The 20,058-nt window shown below is 40.1% G+C and overlaps 1 protein-coding gene across 1 annotated transcript; it reads left to right on the top strand.

Moving 5' to 3' along the window:
* Positions 1-15,496: 15,496 nt before the first annotated feature.
* On the top strand, positions 15,497-18,788 carry LOC131252632 (transcription factor DIVARICATA). The gene is made up of 2 exons (XM_058253278.1): positions 15,497-16,810; positions 18,038-18,788. The coding sequence occupies exons 1-2, from the start codon at positions 16,392-16,394 to the stop codon at positions 18,534-18,536; spliced, it is 918 nt and encodes a 305-aa protein (XP_058109261.1). The 5' UTR covers positions 15,497-16,391; the 3' UTR covers positions 18,537-18,788.
* Positions 18,789-20,058: the final 1,270 nt, after the last annotated feature.

Raw genomic sequence — 20,058 nt, 5'->3', positions numbered from 1 at the left:
ACCATGATGTATGTGTCTCATCCATTCGGTTCATCCATTTTTACATATCCTTTTATGGCTTGATCCCAAAAATGAGAGGGATATAAATCTCAGGTGGACCACACCATAGGAAAATAATAGTGATTGGATATCCACCATTAAGATCCTCCTAAGGCCCATTGTACTTTTTATTTGACATCCAATCTGTTGATTAGCTCATACAGGCCCAAATGAAGGGAAAAAACAAAAATCAGCTTGATCGAAAAATTTTATGGACCCCAAAAGGTTTTTAATGGCCGATGCTCATTCGACACTATTTCCTGTAACATGGTCCATTTCAGACTAGGATCCTCATTTTTGGTCTATTACCATAAAATGATCTAGAAGAATAGATGGACGACATGGATGAAACACATGAATCATGGTGGGGCCCACAGATCACCGACCATCAGTAGTTGGCGGGTGGCAGGGGGAGTAGCCAATCCGTTCCCCTTAACCACCGTTAGGGCTGTACACGAACCAGGCTAGCCCAGTTAACTCGGTCAACTCGGCCCGACTCGGAACTGAGTTCGGATCGAGACGAGTCATTTTTTTCAGCTCGAAACTGAGTTCGAATAGCTCCAAGTTCAGCTCGACCCGTCGAGTGGTGTGTGTGTGTGTGTGTGTGTGTGTATAAATCTTACCCGTCTCTTTCCTCTTTACCCTTCTAGAATAGTTCACTGCTCACTTTTGAAGTGACAGTGACTCATCCACCTTACAGACGTATAACTTGAACGGCCTAGATTCATCCAAATACAAAAAAGGAATTATAATGTCCTAACTAGTTAGATTTTTTGTGGAGTCTATAGTTCAACTATCTAAACTGTTGATCGAGGGCCTTGTAATGAGACGTGGATTACCTGCCAAAGCCCTTCCTATAAATTGTTATAAGGTACGAAACTGGCCCGAACTCACCCGATTGCTGACCGGGCCGAGTTCGGGCTGAACATGTTGGCCCGGTGACTGGGCCAGGCCGGGTTCGGGCTGGGTTTGGCTGGTGACCGGGTTGAGCCCAGTTCGACTCGGATCGACTCGTGTACACCCCTAACCGCCGTAATGCAGATAAAATTTAGACACACATTGCGTGAAACAGGAAGTTCCTATGTTGGGAAGTTAAGTAGGGCCCATCCTTATGTTTGTGATAAATTCACTCCATCCATCCCATTTTTCCAACTTATCTTATTACGTGAGATAAAAAAACGAAGTGATCCAAAACTCAAGGGGACCACACGAGAGAGAAAAAAGTAGGGGGAAATGCTTGTCGTTGAAATTTTTTGGGTCCACCTTAATGTTTATATGCAGTCCAAATCATTTATGAAGTCATTTCCATCTAGATGAATCTAAAACACAAAAAACTTATCTTAATACAAAACTTTTGTGACCATACGCATTTTTCAACGATGCTTGTTTAATCCTCCATGTTTCCTCTCATGTAGCCCACTCGAGTTTTGTAACCACCTCATTTTTTGTGATGGACAAACTGAATTATATTACGAAGGCAACCTATGCACTCACACTGTAGTGGGATTTCACCACCCATGGGTTCTCAAACCGTTGACCTTGTGTTCGAACATGGTTATAAATTAATATACCCAATGCTAGTTGCATTTTATAATAAATATCATTGTTTGGATTTAAGATTTTTATAGTAATATTAAAAAGTGTAATTATTACTAATTTTTTTGTTTCTCTTTATAAATAAGAAAAAATTATATTTTTTTAATAATTTGTATATTTACTTTAATAATTAATGGCACATTTCCTTTATATTATTAAAATAACTAGAGAAAAAATATAAACTCTAAAGTAAGCATTGATGCATAGTGGAATACACTATAGCATATTATTTATCTTAAATAAGCTAACTATTGAATTAGCTATTTCATTTGTGGTCTACCAAACATCCTCAAACGCAGATTAAAAGTGAACTATGGCACTTGTAAGGAGCTTAGAACTCATTTAGCAATATAGATTTTAATCCTCCTAAAATTAAGTAGATTAATTTAGTCTAAATCCATTAGATTTGAAATTAGAGATTTTAATTAGAGGTAAAATTAAAAAAAGAAGAAAAAAAAAAAACTATTTTTAGGATTTGTATACATCTCATATCTAAATCCCTCTAATGATGTAAATATCTCTGTCAATACCTAGGTGGCCAAATGTCCTCTGAAGGTGGATGATGGCATATGTAACACTTATGGCTAATGTCAAGTCTACATTAACCCATAAGGCTATGATACATTAATGCTTTTAGACTTACATGGGTAAACATAGCATGCATATACAAGGTATAATAATGTTGATAATAAAAGCACGTGGGCCATTAAGCATTTGTGATTCATGTGCATGTAATATTGTGTTTATACATGCTCCAAATTAAAAGTAAGCTTTTCATATCTCTATTTTGTATTTTATTTAGTGTTTTAGAAAGGAAAGATACGCATGCTTCTCATTTTGAGTGTATAAATAAGTTAGACAAATCATACTATTCAATTTATCTATAATAAGCAACTTTTCTAACATCCTTATCCAAATTCTAAATAAACTTCATCAAATCTGCTTTTAAAAATGTAAAAAATATCTCTAATAAAAAATAATATATAAAAAAAGCAGATTCCTTGGCTCTGAATGAAAGTTGGCTCGTACCTTGATGTCATTCCGATTATATAGACACATGATTAAATAGAAGTTGTCCATCTCAATGCTTCGATCAAATAGTGGTTGGACCACCATATATAAATAAAAAAGATGCTCATCAATAAGGTTGGACGGGCATCAGGTCTCTTATATATATTTAAAAAATAAAAAATAAAAAAATTCTTGTCCATTCAACACTGTTGTCCAACCATAAAAATAAAAATAAGATGCCTAAAAAATTGAGACAATCCAACCATGTAAATGGAATATTGCATATGAATGTGGAGCTTTTAAGCGTAGTTTCATGGCTTTTTATTGTATTCCCCACCTAATAGGTGGATCACCCTGGATTTTGGGGCATCTTATTTTCACAACGTGATAATCTAAATGTACGGACAAGATGTTGTAGAATCACTATGGTGGCCCCACACGGCCAACTAGTGGTATGCGAGCATTACTCTCTCTGGGTGTAGTGATCGTAGCATAGTAAAAAAATAAAGTGATTAGGCAGTTCTAGACCTTTACATGGCAGCATACAAATGAATAGTAAAGGATAAAAACCAGCAACGGCTCTTATTTAATGAGAAAAGGCCCATCTATTAAATGGTTGAGATAGTATAATCAAAGAAAAAAAATGGTTAGTGATCAATCGATAGATGAGTCCAGAAGGTGTATGGTTCAGATCATCACACACGTGCCACTGTACGTGGAACACAACCTGGAGGTAGGAAAATGCGTGCCTCCATAGGCAGCTCATCTGTCCGCTGAATAAGATGGCTACCTAGTGCAGATTACGTGAGGAATGGGAAACAACTCAATGGGTGAGGCCCTGACCGTGGAAGCTGCCACGATGTATGTGACTAATATCCACACCGTCCATCCGTTTTGTAAAATCATTTTATGGCATGCTAAGAAAAATTAGGAGATTAAAATCTCATGTGGACCACACCACAGTAAACAGTGATGATTGAATGCCCACCATTAAAAACTTCCTGGGCCCGCTGTAATGTTTATTTTCCATCCAACCTGTTGATAAGTCACCCAGACCTGGATGAACGGAAAAAAAAATAAATATCATCTTGATCTAAAACTTTTGTAGACCCAAGAAATTTTTAATGGTGGGAATTCAATACCTTCTGTGTGGTCCATCTAAAATTTGGATCTACCACGGTTTTAGGGACATGCCCTAAAATGATCTGGAAAAATGGATAGACGGCGTAGATAATCCACAAATACATTGATGTGGGCCCCTCAGTCAGTGCCTCACCCACTAGTCCATGTCCGAAACTAACTTGAATGCATTGATACAATGCAAGTGTACGGTGAATCATACTCACGCACACTACCATTGCATGTGACGTCCATGTAGGTAGACCCCACAATGGATGGAGAATAACCCATGTTGAAGATGATCAGATGGTCCTAACGGTCTAACTTTTCCATATGAAATTGAACCGAATATAAGGCTCCTTTCTTGACCGTTCATCTGCTACGATTGAATTTGGGACATGGCCCATCCATGTTGGGACCCTCAATATAAACGGTGTGGATCGTTCTATATTTATCCCACATGTATGGTGCATGAGTATCGTGTAACCCATCAATGAATCTCCATGGTTGAGAGAGATGGAGAGAGTGGACAAGAGCTGCCAGCGGTTGGTTACATCATGTGTGGCCCACCTGGCATTGGTTGCAAGAGACCCGTTTTCCTGCAGTTGGAAAAAAATGAAGGGCGGCGAAAACGTGAGCTGTTGGGTGGCATAGGAGAGAATACTTATTGATTTCTCTTTTTATTATTTTATTATTTCCCACAAGAGGCTAGTTCAAACGTTGTATGTGGGCCCCACCATGAAGTATTCACATCATCCACTCCGTCCATCATGTGATACCCCCCATGTTTTCGTTAGAACCCAAAAATCAGGCTGATATAAATCAGGTGGGCTAAGCTATGCATAATCATGCCTAAAACATCTAAGATTACAGGACGTGGCCCACCTGAGTTGTAGAAAGGGGCTGATATTTTTCTTATACCTTCATCCTGGTGGTTCACATCTAATGAATGGATTGGATGAAATAAAATACTCTGTGAACCCCACACACGATCTGAAATGTTTTCATGGCGGGCATCCCGAGGACCCATCCCTGTTATTCCCAGCGGTGTGAACCACTTGTGTTCTGGATCGACTGGATTTTTGGGACACGGGATGAAATTGAAAGGGAACACCTTACGGATAGAATGGATTTGGACCCTACATCAAAGTGGCCCAGCACTTAACATTGCAAAATAAGCTTGCTCTAAAGTCAAATCTTCAAAATTTATAAATAAATGCTTCTTAAGGAGAGAAATTACTTAAACACTCCTGTCCTGTCTTAGTTTTTCTTTAAAAAGTGATCAATCTAGATTAGAGGGCCCATGAGATTTATATCTGAAATCCAACCCGTCCAACAGATGCAACAGACCATGATTACAAGAAGGACCGAAAATATAGCATATCCAATGATAAAATGGACCAAATCCATAAAACCATCCAGATAGATGTGTTGCCCACTCAGTAATTCAACCAGCTAGATTTTTGGTCAGTATAAACAACATGGTAGGTTTCACATTTTTAACGGATTGGATATCATTCACATACCATGTGGGCTCCAAAATTCTAAACTTTACTGCCTTTTTTTAAAAAAAAAACACTAAGGGAGATTTTGGTACTTTCACCAATCCAAAGGTCCTCACGAAATTTTGTTTGGTCCGGGCATTGTTTGGCAAAATCAATTAGTAGGATTTATGGAGAGTGGCTGGGCATATTGGACGGTCCAGATATGTGATTTGGTTGCAAACTAGTCCAGAGGTACCTATGTGCGTGGGGGGAACGGATTGGCTACTCCCCCTGCCACCAGCGGGCTGGTGATCGGTGTTCTGTGGGCCCCACCATGATGTATGTGTTTCATCCGTTCCGTTCATCCGTTTTTTAAGATCATTTTATGGTTTTCTTCCAAAAATTAGAGGGATATAAATCTCATGTGGACCGCACCACAGGAAAACAATAGTGATTGGATATCCACCATTAAAATCCTCCTAAGAACCACTGTACTGTCTATTTGACATCCAATCTGTTGATTAGGTCTTACAGACCCAGACGAAGGAAAAAACAAAGATCAACTTGATCCAAAACTTTTATGGCCTCCAAAAAGTTTTTAATGGTCAATGTTCATTCAACACTGTTTCATGTAATGTGGTCCACTTGAGATTGGGATATACTCTTGTTTGGTCTCATACCATAAAATGATCTATAAAAATAAATGGACAGAACGGATGAAACATATACATGGTGGGGTCCACAGAGCACCGACCATCAGCCATTGGTTGATGGCAGGGGGAGTAGCCAATCCGTTCCCGCGCGTGGGAAAGTTTTTGCCACCTAAGCATTATTCATTTTTAAAATTATTAAAGAAAGTGGAACGATTTTGAGGGTTTGGTAATGTCCTTTTCATGTAAAATGCTTTTTCTTTTGTTATTATTATTTTAGTGTTTATTCAGCCAATGATAGGAGAGACAAAGGAAATGAAAGAAAATTTTTTAAAAAATGTATTTTCTGTAAATTGCACTGGATAATAAGGAATTGTATTGTTTTCTGCAATGTAAGCTTCGTAATAAGTGGGCCAGCCTGATTATTGTACTAGGTGATCTTGATGTTGGGGCCTAGCATTTGGACGGTCCCGATTTCATGCACTGGTTGGGTAGTAACTGATCGGGCCAACCAGTTGTATTCAAGCGCTTCTCGTGTGCAAGAATTCATTGTGGAGGATTGGATTTGCGAAGCTTAACCTACAATGTGGGCCCACCGTGATGGATGCATAACATCTAATCCGTTCATTAGGTGCGTCTCCTGATGTTATTCTCGCCCAAAAGCCAAAACTTAGGTGCGCCATGCCTAAAACCACTAAAATCATGTTGTGTGGCTAACTTGAGTTTTTTGATGGTCTGATTTCTGGGGTGTACATTTATCCTGGCGAGATGCATTCTTCCGATGTGTTGGATGGCATATAAAATCACAGAGGGCCCCACATATAAACTGCAAGGTTTTAATGGTTGGCATCTCCATTGTAACTCTTCCCAATGGTGTGGCCCACCTGAGTTTTGCATCGGGCTGATTTTTAAGCAACAAGGAGAGAAATAGGAGGTGGACGTGAGGGACAGATTGGATGTTTTGCATACATAACGGTGGGCCCACGCATAATGTTGCAGGTTAAGGCCTAATCTAATCCTGTCCGAGGGGTATGGACCGTATGGTAGCTACAGCATTCCCTCTCCATGGACTAATTCTAACCTTTCAATCTGTGGCCTGCAAAATAGATAGTTACAAAAGAGAGACACAACAAGTGGGGCCCACGGTTCAGCCATTTAGACTGATGTGATGGGTATCGTCATGGATGTCCCATAACTAGACTGTTAAGAAACAAATTGCAGCTAGGATCATATGCATTTAAGGCAAACATTCCATGGCTAGGATCTTTCAATCCAGGAGATTTTGGCACATGGGTGGTTCATGGTCAGGGTTGTCACACCAACGGTTTGGATCATTGATCGATGGGCTCCACTAGCATAAACTAAAGGCTCAAAATCCATTTTATAATCTGACCAATTCAGTTATCGGTGGGGCCACATTTATATTACATCAATCAGAGGCCATACAGTGTTTTTCTGCACTACCAACTACCTTATGAATGGATCGGATTATCACCAATGAAAGATGGGACGGCTCTGATGGCATGTACGCACCTGGCTGTGTAAACTCAATGGACGGCTATTCTATGGGCCATTAAGTTGGGTCTGAACATTTTCGTGCATGGATTCACAGAGGCTGGAATAACAACGGTTTGGATCAATGAAGAATGGCCCAACTTGTACAAAAATCACAACTGGATCATTGATGGCATCCACCGCGGATGACCATGCCCCAAGAACATTCCAGATGGGAAGATCCTAGCTACTAATCATCGGCCTAAGTTGAATATGGACGGTTGATGTTTTCTGCTCTTCTAAATTCTTTATTTAAAGGCCAGAGATTGAAAGGATAGGATTTTTTTACGAGGTGACTTTTGGGGAACGGTGGCTGGAATGTGGGCCCAACAGAACAATGGTTTGTTATAATAAGACATGGGGCCCACTGGGACAAAGTGAAAGTCGAGTATACTGTGCGTATTCAACGTCCCTACTGATCGGTTCTCTGTGGGCCCCACCTTAGTGTAAGTGTTTTATCCACACCGTTCATCCATTTCCAGCTCGTTTTAGGACGTGGGAAGACGTGAGGTAGATCCCAATCCCTGGTGAACCACACCACAGAAAACAGCATAATGTTTATTTTCCATCCAACCTGTTGATTAGGTCACACAGAGCTAGATGAAGGGATAACACAAATCTCAACTTGATCACACAGACCTAGATGAAAGGATAACAAAAATCTCAACTTGATCCAAAACTTGTGCCCCAGGAAGTTTTTAACGGTGGGCATTCAATCACTACTGTTTCTTGTGGTGTGGTCCACCTGAGATTTGGATCTACCTTACTTTTGTTGTCATTTTCTAAAATAAGATTGATGGACGGCATGGATATAACAGATAATGGGCCCAGAGGTCAGTATGCAATCCACATCCAATATTGCAATGGTCTTGCTTAAGGAACTGCGGTGTACACGATTCGAACCGAGTTGAGACTCGACTAGGCCACTATCCGACCCCAGCTCCAACTTGGTTCGGCTCGGGCCTCGAGCTTGACAGGCCAGCTCGGCCCGATTCGGTCAGCAACACGGGCGAGTTTGAGCTGAGTTCACTTATGCAGCATTTTCACAAATAGATGGTGTGCACCTTCACTTTACCATGGCAGGTAAAACAGCAGCAATAGTTTTCCAGGTATTTCATTGTAAACTCAGTAGAAAACATCAAAATCAAGATATAAGGATATTTGTGTTATATCTATACCTTCTCGCCACTGGCTGATACTTCATTGAGTCTCATTTCATTAAACACTTGGTGAGCAACATCAATATCAAAATAACTGTGCCATTCGATTCGAGTTGGGGTCCGATCTGAGTCGAGTCGAGCCCCAGCAAGGTAGATCCGAAATTTTTTGAGCTAAAAAAATCAGCTCAACTCAGCTTGAGTTCAGTTTCGAACTGGAAATCCGAGCTTTTCCAAGTCAAGTCCGGCGAGCTACGCAAGGTAACTCAGCTCGTGTGAAGCTCTAACCCAAGATATTAAAAGACAATGCAGCAGAGTCATCTCGCTGCAATAGCCGTCATAGGGTTACATGTTAGAGCTAGTGGGTCCCATCATGCTCGATGAATGGTCAAAGATAAAGATAGATAGGATGATCCTATCCATCCTAATAGTTATCCTTAAAGTTGGAAGAGTGGGCCCACAGGATCCAACGGTCTACACGATTATGAACCTCCATGAAAGCTGAAAATGTTTGCACTAAAATCTAGCCATAAGTACGGACCTGAGAAAAGTAATTACGAGCGTGGAACTACATTAAAATCATTATTTCCCGCTGAAGTGTCGATATTTATAGTATCACATCCGTCCAAAAGGTGGGCCATACCATAAAATATTACCTAAGCTACTCAGACACACTCATCGAATGTGATACAACACCAAAACAATAGAAAGGCAGTGGTTTGCCTCAGTAAACTGCTTGATCTGCCAATGAATGGATTGGCTTGATTTTCATGAAGGTTAATCATCATGATCTGCCCCACCCTTTGAACGGATGGGATACTATAGAAATGTGATACGTCTGTGGAAAGTAGATAGCTGTATGTAAAGGTTCACATGGTTCGGAGACTATCTGGTCATCTCTCTTATATATAATGAAGTGGATTTCCCTAATGCTGGACTTCATGGGTAAATTTATTGGCTTTTTATAGTTGGTTAATCGAATCATTGCAGTTTAACCCAACAACGTTCAATTCCTACCATTTTCTTTGGTGTGGTTAGGGTTGTACATCAAGTCAAATTGAATCGAGTTGGCCTCATCCCAACTCGGCTCGGCCACTTGCTAACCTCAGCTCGAACTTGGCTTGGCTCGGTCCTCGAGCCTGACTGGCTAGCTCCACTCAGTTTGGTTAACAGCTCAGACTAGTTCGAGCCTAGTTCGAGCCAAGTTCACCATTACGACATTTTCGCAAACACTTGGCCTACACCTTCAAAATCTCGAGGTATCTAAGTAAGAAACAATGGTTTTACAGATATTTTATGTAACGTCCTGGATTTTCACTATTTTGGATTTTCAAAAATTCTTGAATATATATATATATATATATATATATATATATATATAATTAACTTATATTATCACTTACTAACCATTAACACTCAGTGTTAGTTTATACACGGATGGTACCAGTAAAGAACTGTACAAGTCCGATTAATCAACCGCATGAAGCCAACAAATCCGCCCGATCACTTAAACATCAAATTTAGCCACATGATCTGCTCACACAGAGCCTAAATCTAACCGACATACCACTAATTAATCAAGACAATCGTAACTAAATTAAAAGATCTACTCGAAACCGAGTTAGATAAGGTCCAGATCTTAACTAATGGACCAAATCAACCCCGTCACTCTTTTAGCCTAAAACGGACGATTTAGAGTAATCATGACCAAATCTCCACTTTCACTAGTTATAAATAGGCCACACTATGAACATAGTTAATCCAAACCCTAATCATTGCCTACGAGAAATCTCAATACCAATTCATTCCAAAAATGCTTCGATTTTTCGAATAAGCTCTAGGCCGCTCGTTAGTGGGCCATTAGTTCCAAAACTATAGAATAATGTCCGTCTTACTGGGCTCGACGTCCATCGCGGGAGTTGGACCTGAGTAGTGTTCAGAAACGCTCAACTTAAGCAGAGAGACGAGTGCATGAGAAGTGCAAGTAAAAACTTAAGTGAATTAGGTCGTCCACTCTTACGCAAAGTTGAGAATTTCGAACCGTCGATTTATGACCAAACTACACACGTAGAGTAAGGATATTTCTCTACTCATATTCGTATAGCCGTGGCCCCGATCGACCATCGGTGACCCTTAAACCGACTTCTAATCATATCTGTCGATCGACGCATCCAAACGGCGGGCTGATCATGTCCATACGTAGATCATCATTAGGGCTAACTATTCTACGGCGTATATCAATATGTATATCCCATGGTGGGCCCTTGAGGTTAGAAAAAGTCTCCCATAGGGTTAGTATAGTAAAAACTCAATCCTTGGGGTCATTTATGCCAAAATTGGCATTAGAAAATGGCCTCATTTGGGCACCCCCTTCTCCCATACGAATTTCATGTCCTACCTTGGTGAAGGAGAAGAGAAAGAGAAACTGAGAAGGAGAGAAAGAAGAAGGGAGAGAAAGGTGGGCCCAAGGGAGGTAGAATCTTATAACCCATCTTCCCTCTTCCTTAAGAAACCCCCTATCCACAATTACAAACATGATTTTCAATCGATTGGGTAAGTAACCACTCTTTTCATTTACAAACCTATTACGTTAAGTTAGGTCTTGCATGTATTCTAACATGCAAGTACGTTTGACTCAGGATCTCTACAAATCGACCTGCGAGTTTGGCAACCTTAGTTCGATTCCTCAAGCTCTCAACGACCCGTAGGTGCGAACCATTATCCTTAAGTGGCCAAGTACTAATTTTAAGCTAAATTTAATAATTTTAGATGCTAGATTGATGAATATACGAAATCTAAGGAAAAATCCTAAATTAGGAATCCATATGATGAGTACACCCAACATGCATGATATGATAAATGGGTTGTTTGATCGTTATTCTCAAATTGTTTGGGCATGAGATTCGTGTTGTGTATACATTCTTGCATCTAACATCTTTGCACATTCTTCCATGTTGTATGCTTGATCGTAATTTCTCGTACTATGGAAAATGTGTGATCTTTACTTCTTAGGTAGTTCAACACCACCCGTACACATATCTAATTTATGCTATTAAAAGTAGTCACATGCATGTTAATATCCTAAAATCTTATGCTTAGATGTGTTGTACGTTTTATTCATTTTACACTTGAAGATAAACTCTTGGCTACTTAGAATATTATTAAATATAGCTCACCCTCTGGGTTGGTCAAGAATCTGAGATTTGTAAGGGTAGTCCTGTTAGTTGGGCCGCCCTGTGACTAGATTGACTGGTGCAAGCGGACGCGAATGGGCGACAATGGTAGGACTATATGGGTTGCTTGCATCCGATGTCGTGCGTTTCGTGCTCGCCTGAACTAGGACTATTTAGTCCACCGACTAACCAACCATGCTTGTTAACTATGTTTGCTCATTCCTGTTTGGAACATGGAACACCCCTCGCCTACTGGCGCCCACTGATAACGGCTAATAAATTGATCCACAGCCTCGTGAGCCGGGCATAGTGGAATGAGACACTATGTCCGAGCTATCGGCCTACGTTGGGGTGACGAGCCTTCCCGTAGTGGTTCGCGAGCGATCCTGCTTTTCAACTCTCCTCACGTGCTTGCATTCGAGGGTGAGGAATCCGATGGGATCAAGGATCATGAGACCTTAGCCTCGCACATTGAGGGGTCACAGTCTTACAAAAAGGGATAAGGGCATTGATATCGTCGGGGTGCACCAGTTTTCCCAATCTGCTGGATGAACGGACCTAACTAAAAACTCGGCTAACATGTTCACATTCGCATTGCATTAGTTAGTTGGCGACTCGGCAGTTAAGATCTCAATGAGGGAGTGTTGGTCATACTCGATCGTAAGATGAAGTCGCTTGAAGGAGTGTCATCGGTGAGGCCACGCATCATATCATAATCCACGCATAAGCATTAATGAAGATTAGTTAGAGATTTGTGAATGTATATTTTTCATTAAATTCATCATGAAATTGTTATTTGATGTAACTTATGGCTAATGACATCCACTGAGTTAGCTATTCACTTCTACTCTGGAACGGTATTTTAAAACACCAACCAAATATTCCATTAGATGCAGGTGATGCGGAGCTCGACGAGCCGAGCGGGGTGAGCATGGATAAGGAAGAAGAGCTTCCCTGCTTCCAGACTTTTGGCGGATCCTTTTAGTCTGAGTTCGGGCTATCGCGGGGTATGGGCCAGGGCTCTAGTCACTTTGGGTCATGTATGGGTGGGACTAGTTCCCTGTTTAGATGATTTGAGATTTGTGGTTTTTGATATTTTTATATTTAGTGGCACTTGACCACAAGTCCCAGGATTGGAACCTAGTAAATGGGTGCCGGGAGCCGAGAATGGGGTTCTACGGAGGCTGTCGACACCGGATTCGACGATCGAAAATTTTGTGAGCCCAGGATCAGAACCTGGTAAATGGGTACCGGGAGCCGAAAATGGGGTTCTACGGAGGCTGTCGGCGCCTGATTCGGCGATCGGAAATTTTGTGAGTCCGGTTTCCGAGTTCGGAGTGTGACACTTGATACTGCTTTATGATTTACTTATGATTCATGCCTTGTTAAACTCTCCATTGTTTATGAGATCATCCAAATATAATTAAAAATTAAAGCCCATTAGGGTACCTATGACACCTAAGAATTCAGGAGCCGAGTTCCTACACGGCCCCTAAAAACCCGTAGTGTTACATTTTATCAAACACCTTCTAAGCAACATAAAAATCAAGAAAAAAAAAGGGTGTTGGTTTCAAATACATACTTTCCTTGCCACCAGCCACACTTCATTGAGTCATTTCATCAAACACATGGTGAGCAAATATCAAAGTAACCAAGTTACCGAACTGGTTCGATCCGAGTCAAGTTGAGCTGAGGCCATCTTGAACTCGGCTCAAACTCATTTTCGAGCTCAAAAAATTAGCTACACTCGACTCAAACTCAATTTCGAACCGAGTCGAATCAAGCTTTTTCGAGTCGAGTCGAGCGAGCTAACCGAGCTAGCTCAGTTCATGTACACCTCTAGGTGTGGTACACTTAACCATTGGATCTATATTATTTTTTGGGCTCAGACCATAAAATTAGCCGGAAAAAAAGAAAAGATGAACGGTGTGGATAGAACACATACATCATAGTAGGCCCCACATATACTTCGCCACAACCAGTCCTATTAGGGGCTCTTGGCCCATTGTGATGCATGTATTAATCATTTTAGGTGATGAATCCAAAAATAAACAGACCCAAAGCATGAATGGACCATGCCATGTAAACAATGAGAGTTGAACACATAATGCTAAAAACTTCATAGGAGCTATGGAAGTTTTGGATTAAGCTGATATTTATGTTTTCCCTTCATCCATGTCTTTTTGACCTTAGAAATATATGACAAATAACCATCACGGTGGGCCTAGAAAGGTTTCAACGGTGGTCATCCATTGTCACCAATGATTCATGTGATTTGGTCCACTTGAGCCTCCGATCTGCTTCCTTTTCGGGCTAATGCCCAAAAAATAATCTGTAAAAATGAATGGACAGAGTGGATAAAACCCACTCATCATCAGTACCGTCCATCTCTCGCCCGGTCCGTTCTGGTTGGGGGAGCACGGGGAGTACCTAATCCGCGTCCCTTATTAGTTATGTCCAAGGAGTCATATGATACTCGGGCTATGTACTGCGTTGATAAACACGCGCTTAGAAATTATACACGTGGCATTTATTAACTCAAATAAAAACCGACTAGAATATTTTTTTAAGTAAACAGAACAACATCCAATTGGTTGAACAATTCTAACCGTTGATCGGTGGACACTTGTTTGTGGAAACAGAACTATTATATGTTTTTCATTTTTAACCGTCCAAATAAATGTCCACCAATTCATGACTCAAATAATCAAATAAGATTATTATTTTTAATTCATTACAAACCCAAATTGTGTAACATAATCTGAACCGTTTAACTCTAACATTTATACCCCTCAAAAATAATTTCTAAAAAACTTCTAGGAAGCCTGCGTATCACCCATCACTCTTTGCCAGAGTATCATGGTTTTTCCCTTAAAAGGGAAACTTTTTTTAGTTATTTCTTCTTTGTTTGAGATTTTTACAGCTAATTTCCGGGTGAAATGGGATTTCAACAGACGAGTTTAAATACCCAAAAATATTGTTTTGAGGTGGAAATTACATAAATACCCTTATCGTGAATAGAACTGTACGGCCATTTAACCGCTAGCCTGCTCAACAGGTCCACCTCATCAAATGGACAAAAAAATATAACCGTTCCACCAAACTATATAAATTAATATACACCATTAACAACATATATATATATATATATGTGTGTGTGTGTGTGTGGGGCCCATCTGATTGTCCCATCAACGAGAATTTTGGTTCGTTGGATTTCCAAGGTGGGGTCCACATGTTAAACAGGTTATAGCATGTGGGTCGCACAATCTTCAATTTCATTACTATTTTACTTCTAAAGAAAAGGATAAATGCCCTTACTGTACTAAGAACTGTAAGGCTATTGCTCAGGTGTCTGACATCTAGCCGGCTCAACAGGTGCAGTGGGTCATGATTATCAGATGGACCAAAATAAAATATACTATTAAAAATATATAAATTCATATGTGGTCCATTTAATGGTCCCATCAACGAGAATTTTGGTTCGTTGGATTCCTTTTGTGGGTCCATGTGATAGAGAAAACATGCCATGTGGGTCCCACAATTATCAATTTCGTTACTATTTTTCTTTAAAGAAAATTGTAAGGGTATTTTTGTTATTCTCAACATAGGAAAAATCATATCTCCAAAATTTGTAGTAAAAAATTTAAAAAAAAAAAAATCGCTTTTGTTTTTTGTCCTTCTGTTGCAGTGGCCACAAACTCCACAGACGGCCAATCAAAACCCACCACCTTTCTCTCTCTCTTTCTCTGTCATCTCTCTCCTCTCTTGTGTCTCTGTAGATCCCAATGAGAGAAGAGAAAAGGGTGCAGTTGATAGATTCATTTCTTCAAACTACCACCTCCTCTTTTCTCTCTCCTTTTTCTCCTCCTTGCTCAAGCCTCAAAGAAACCAAAGATTCTTTCTTGCTTTTTTTCTTCAGATTCTCTCTCTCTCTCTCTCTCTCTCTCTCTCTCTCTCTCTCTCTCTCTATTGAAGGATTTCTCACTTTGGTTTTTGGTTTTTTGGCCTTTTGGATTTGGTTGCTTGTAGGTTTTAATTTTATGAGGTTTTGCAGGGGTTTTGGGGAGTTTAGCTGGTAGTAGAGGGTGTTGGGATGTCTTAAAAAAGGTCAATTTCTTTAACTTCCAGCATCTTTTCTGGGTTTTATTTCTAGAAATTTCATCTGGGTGTTGCTAGGTTTTTGTATTTTTTTTTTTTGTTGGGTTGTTTTCAGATCTGATGACTGATGGTTTATATCTGAGCAGCGAGATCTGTTGATTTTTTTTTCTCTGTTTTGATTTTATGGTGACTTTGGAAAGGTGGGTCTTTTTTAGATTCTTCAGCTGATGCTTATATAAAAAAGGTATTCGGATTCTCGAGAAGTGCTTCTTCTTGATTTAGTACCCATTTCTACTTTGTAAAACCCCAAGATCTCTGCATTTCTTTTCTGGGTTTTTTTTTCCTTTCTCTCTTTCTGTAGTTATTCCATCCGAAATCTCAAACCGATTCGTCCGAATTATAGAATCATACAAATTTAGGATCTTCGGGGAAAAAAAACAGTGAATTGTGGGACTGTGAAATATATGTTCTGATTCTTTTGGGGAAAATTCGTTACTTAATTTCGAAAAGATGAGGTGGGGAATGGAAATTCTATCGCCTACTTCATATCTTTCTAATTCAAGTTGGTTGCTTGAGGAGAGCAAAAGCGGAAACTGGACCCCTGAAGAGAACAAGAAGTTTGAGAATGCTCTCGCGCTCCACGACAAGGACACCCCCGATCGATGGCATAATGTTGCTGCCATGATACCTGGAAAGACAGTTGAAGATGTCATCAGCCATTACAGGGATTTGGAGGATGACATTAGCGACATAGAAGCCGGGCGGATCCCCATTCCGGGTTACAGCACCTCGTCTTTCACAGTTGAATGGGTGAATGATCGCCGATTCGATGTGTTGAAACCTACATATGCTGTTGGTGGAAAGAGGACAGCAGGCAGGCCTGATCAGGAAAGGAAGAAGGGAGTCCCGTGGACGGAAGATGAGCACAGGTAATTCTCCATTTACCAATTGAGAAACTGTATTATTTTCTTCTTTCAATCTCAGCTTAGGCCATGTTTGGATGCTCAATTGAATTGAATTGTAATATTTGGTTGCTCAATTGAATTGAATTTAATAAAGTGAAAGTGACTTAAACGGGGATGTCCCCACTTCGTTCATGATGAATGAATGGCCCCCAAAATAGAAATTATGATTATTGCAGTTCCAACTCGAAGACATGGGATGCATTTAGGGGTTTGGTTGTCAATATGTGCCGCCTCCATGGTGGTCATTTATTCCATATCGATTTGAATTTTCGCATTTCGATGCAGTTGTGCATCCAAACACAGCATTTTCCAATAAACACAATAACAAATAGACGTTAGAAAAAACATCATTGTATTGATCTGTACACTTTTGGGCTTCATGATCAATACAATTTTGCTGATTTTACAGCTATTAAGTGATTGTAATTGTTTTTACATCAAGCATGTTAGGTGTTCTATGATAATGATCTGAATTTTCACTATAATCTGTTTTTACGTCGAGCATAGTTGCTGATTTTACAGCTATTAGATGATTGTAATGGTTTTTTTTACTTTGAGCATAGTTATGTATTCTATGATAATGATCTGAATTTTCACTATAATCTATTACTGGCTATTACTGATTATTTATCGCATGGGTTGTGCTGCTGGTAGATTACATTTTTTTTGGAAGAGAGTTATGCAATATTCAGTCAAGTAGTTACTAACTCCAACGAACCATACATGTGCTGTTTCACCTTTTGGCGATCCAAATTGTTCATGTGGATGGAGAGTTTCCCCACCACATGATCCTGACCATTCAATTGGCCCCCATTAAATGTGGACGACAGTTGTCATTGCCCATTTCTGTTGGATGGCTCGAATCATTTCAGATAGGTGATCTTATCGCATGTGATGAGCCCACCGTATCTATGGCTTTGGTTACCATATGCTGGGCACAGCCTCTAAGCGGTTTAGCCTATGGCCCAATTCAATTCGACTGTCTGTCTCTGGTTCATCTTTTGCCGAATGATTTCACCAGTATAAGCCAAAGGATATCTGGTTTGGATAATAATAATAAGAAATCAATCAAACATCATATCATTCCTCTTTTCGAAGTCTATTAGGCTGGCTTGGTTAGGAACTTTTGTAACCATGCTTGGGATTTTATGGCCAGTTGGTTTGACACATAATTCGGTTGATCGATCACAGGCGGTTTCTGATCGGTCTTAAAAAGTATGGTAAAGGAGACTGGAGAAACATTTCCCGCAATCTCGTCATCACAAGGACCCCGACTCAAGTGGCTAGCCACGCTCAGAAGTATTTCATAAGGCAGTGTTCAGGGGGCAAGGATAAAAGAAGATCAAGCATTCACGACATCACGACTGTCAATCTCTCGGACAGCAGACCTCCTTCACCATCTCAATCTTCCACACTTTCCGTGCAGTCTAGTCCAGCCAATGTGCCAAAAACAGCAGACCAGTTCTCGATGTCATTTGATTCAAACCGTCGGAATGAAGGAGCACCATTTTTCAGCCCAACGACACCTCAAACACATGGGAATCCATTCATGCCACATTCTTATGGCATGCCTTCATATGGGCTGAAAATGCAAGCGCAGAATTATCAAAGAGGCACCCTCCACGAATCTGTTGGACCCCAGAATTCGGTATTTCAGCTGCAATCTTCACACCACCACCGTCATGGATAACACGATGATTTTTTTCTGCTTTTTTTTTTTCTTCCTTTAAATTCAGGATCACATTGAAATGTCGAATGTATTCCGTTCAGTTTGGTCACTGTCTATGGATTTGTCCTGGTTTTTATGTGAATATTTTAATGGGACTAGAGGTATTTTGTAGTCTTTGGACTTCTTAAGAGGGTGGTAGAATTGTATTGTGCATTCAAGTTCAAATTCTTAATTCTGAGATTAGTTCTCATTGAATTGAAGTTTTTCGGTGAATTCGGTATGAAATCTGAGATTTTCCCTTTCATCGATGGTGTTGCTGTTTGCTTGAAGAGGACGGTGTTGGCATGAAAAGATGTTGGAAGCTTTTATGTTTATCACCATTCTGAGGTATGAGATTCTCTAAGAGGGTGGTAGAATTGTATTGTCGGCATGAAAAGATGTTGGAAGCTTTTATATTTTGTAGTCTTTGGACTTCTTAAGAGGGTGGTAGAATTGTATTGTGCATTGAAGTTCAAATTCTTAATTTTGAGATTAGTTCTCATTGAATTGAAGTTTTTCTGTGAATTCGGTGTGAAATTTGAGATTTTCCCTTTCATCGATGGTGTTGCTGTTTGCTTGAAGAGGACGGTGTCGGCATGAAAAGATGTTGGAAGCTTTTATGTTTATCACCATTCTGAGGTATTAGATTCTCAACAAAAGTTATGACCATGCCATGGAGCATATGGAACATTTTGAAATAATTCAAAGTCAGGATGCTGCACGCAAGTCCAAGTTCTCTCCCCGTGTAGGAAAGAAGCCGAGGCTGTGAATTCATGTAGAGTGATGGCATTACAGATAGTGTTCTAGAGGTACACAATTGGTGGCCTTGTCATATTAGCTGTTGCTATCCCTCAGATGTATCATGAACGATCATTTATAAGGCGCTAAATGGAGTGGTGGTAGAATATCAGTGGGCTTATTCTTAAATTGTTCATATTAATTTCTGAAACATGGTTGATTATGTTTGAATTCCCAACATGGTTTATGGATTTTTATTGTTTGCCTGTATGTAGCAGTTCTATTCTCCGTGGGTTGACCAATTTAAGCTTGTGGGTGTCTGATACTTCAATTAGAAGTCCTAATTCCAGATGCCCCATCAATAATGGTGGAACACAACCACGCCATGTGCGTGAAATGGTGCATTTAAGTTTGGGGTCTGGCAATTCATGTGGTGGTCCCTATTGTAAAATTTCCCAAGAGTCCAGCCAGTCTATCTATCAGGTCAGCTGCATGTTGAGTGATGAAATGGATAGCTAGAAAATGAGAACAGATGATCTTAAGTTCATCAAACCACATTTGTTGCTTGAATGATTAATGGGTTGGCTGAATTTTTGTAATGGAAGGAACATTTTCACCATGGGGATGACCTTGTGAACACCCGGGATTCCACATACATGTGCCACATTGGCATGTGTGGTGTGTTTGTGTTCACCATTTGAAAATGGGGGCATCGGAAATTAGCATTCCCTACTTCACTGTAGTTTGAACATGATCACCAGTCAAT

Source organism: Magnolia sinica, chromosome 8 (assembly GCF_029962835.1).
Source record: "Magnolia sinica isolate HGM2019 chromosome 8, MsV1, whole genome shotgun sequence".
In the NCBI taxonomy this organism is placed as follows: domain Eukaryota; kingdom Viridiplantae; phylum Streptophyta; class Magnoliopsida; order Magnoliales; family Magnoliaceae; genus Magnolia; species Magnolia sinica.
The sequence above is the reverse complement of the archived record's forward strand: the minus strand, read 5'-3'. Positions and strand labels throughout refer to the sequence as shown.

Excerpts from the sequence above, each read along its gene's own strand:
- LOC131252632 (XM_058253278.1), top strand. The coding sequence starts at position 16,392 with ATGAGGTGGGGAATGGAAATTCTATCGCCTACTTCATATCTTTCTAAT. Across the intron at positions 16,811-18,037 it reads TGGACGGAAGATGAGCACAG|GCGGTTTCTGATCGGTCTTA; the intron begins GTAATTCTCCAT and ends GATCGATCACAG.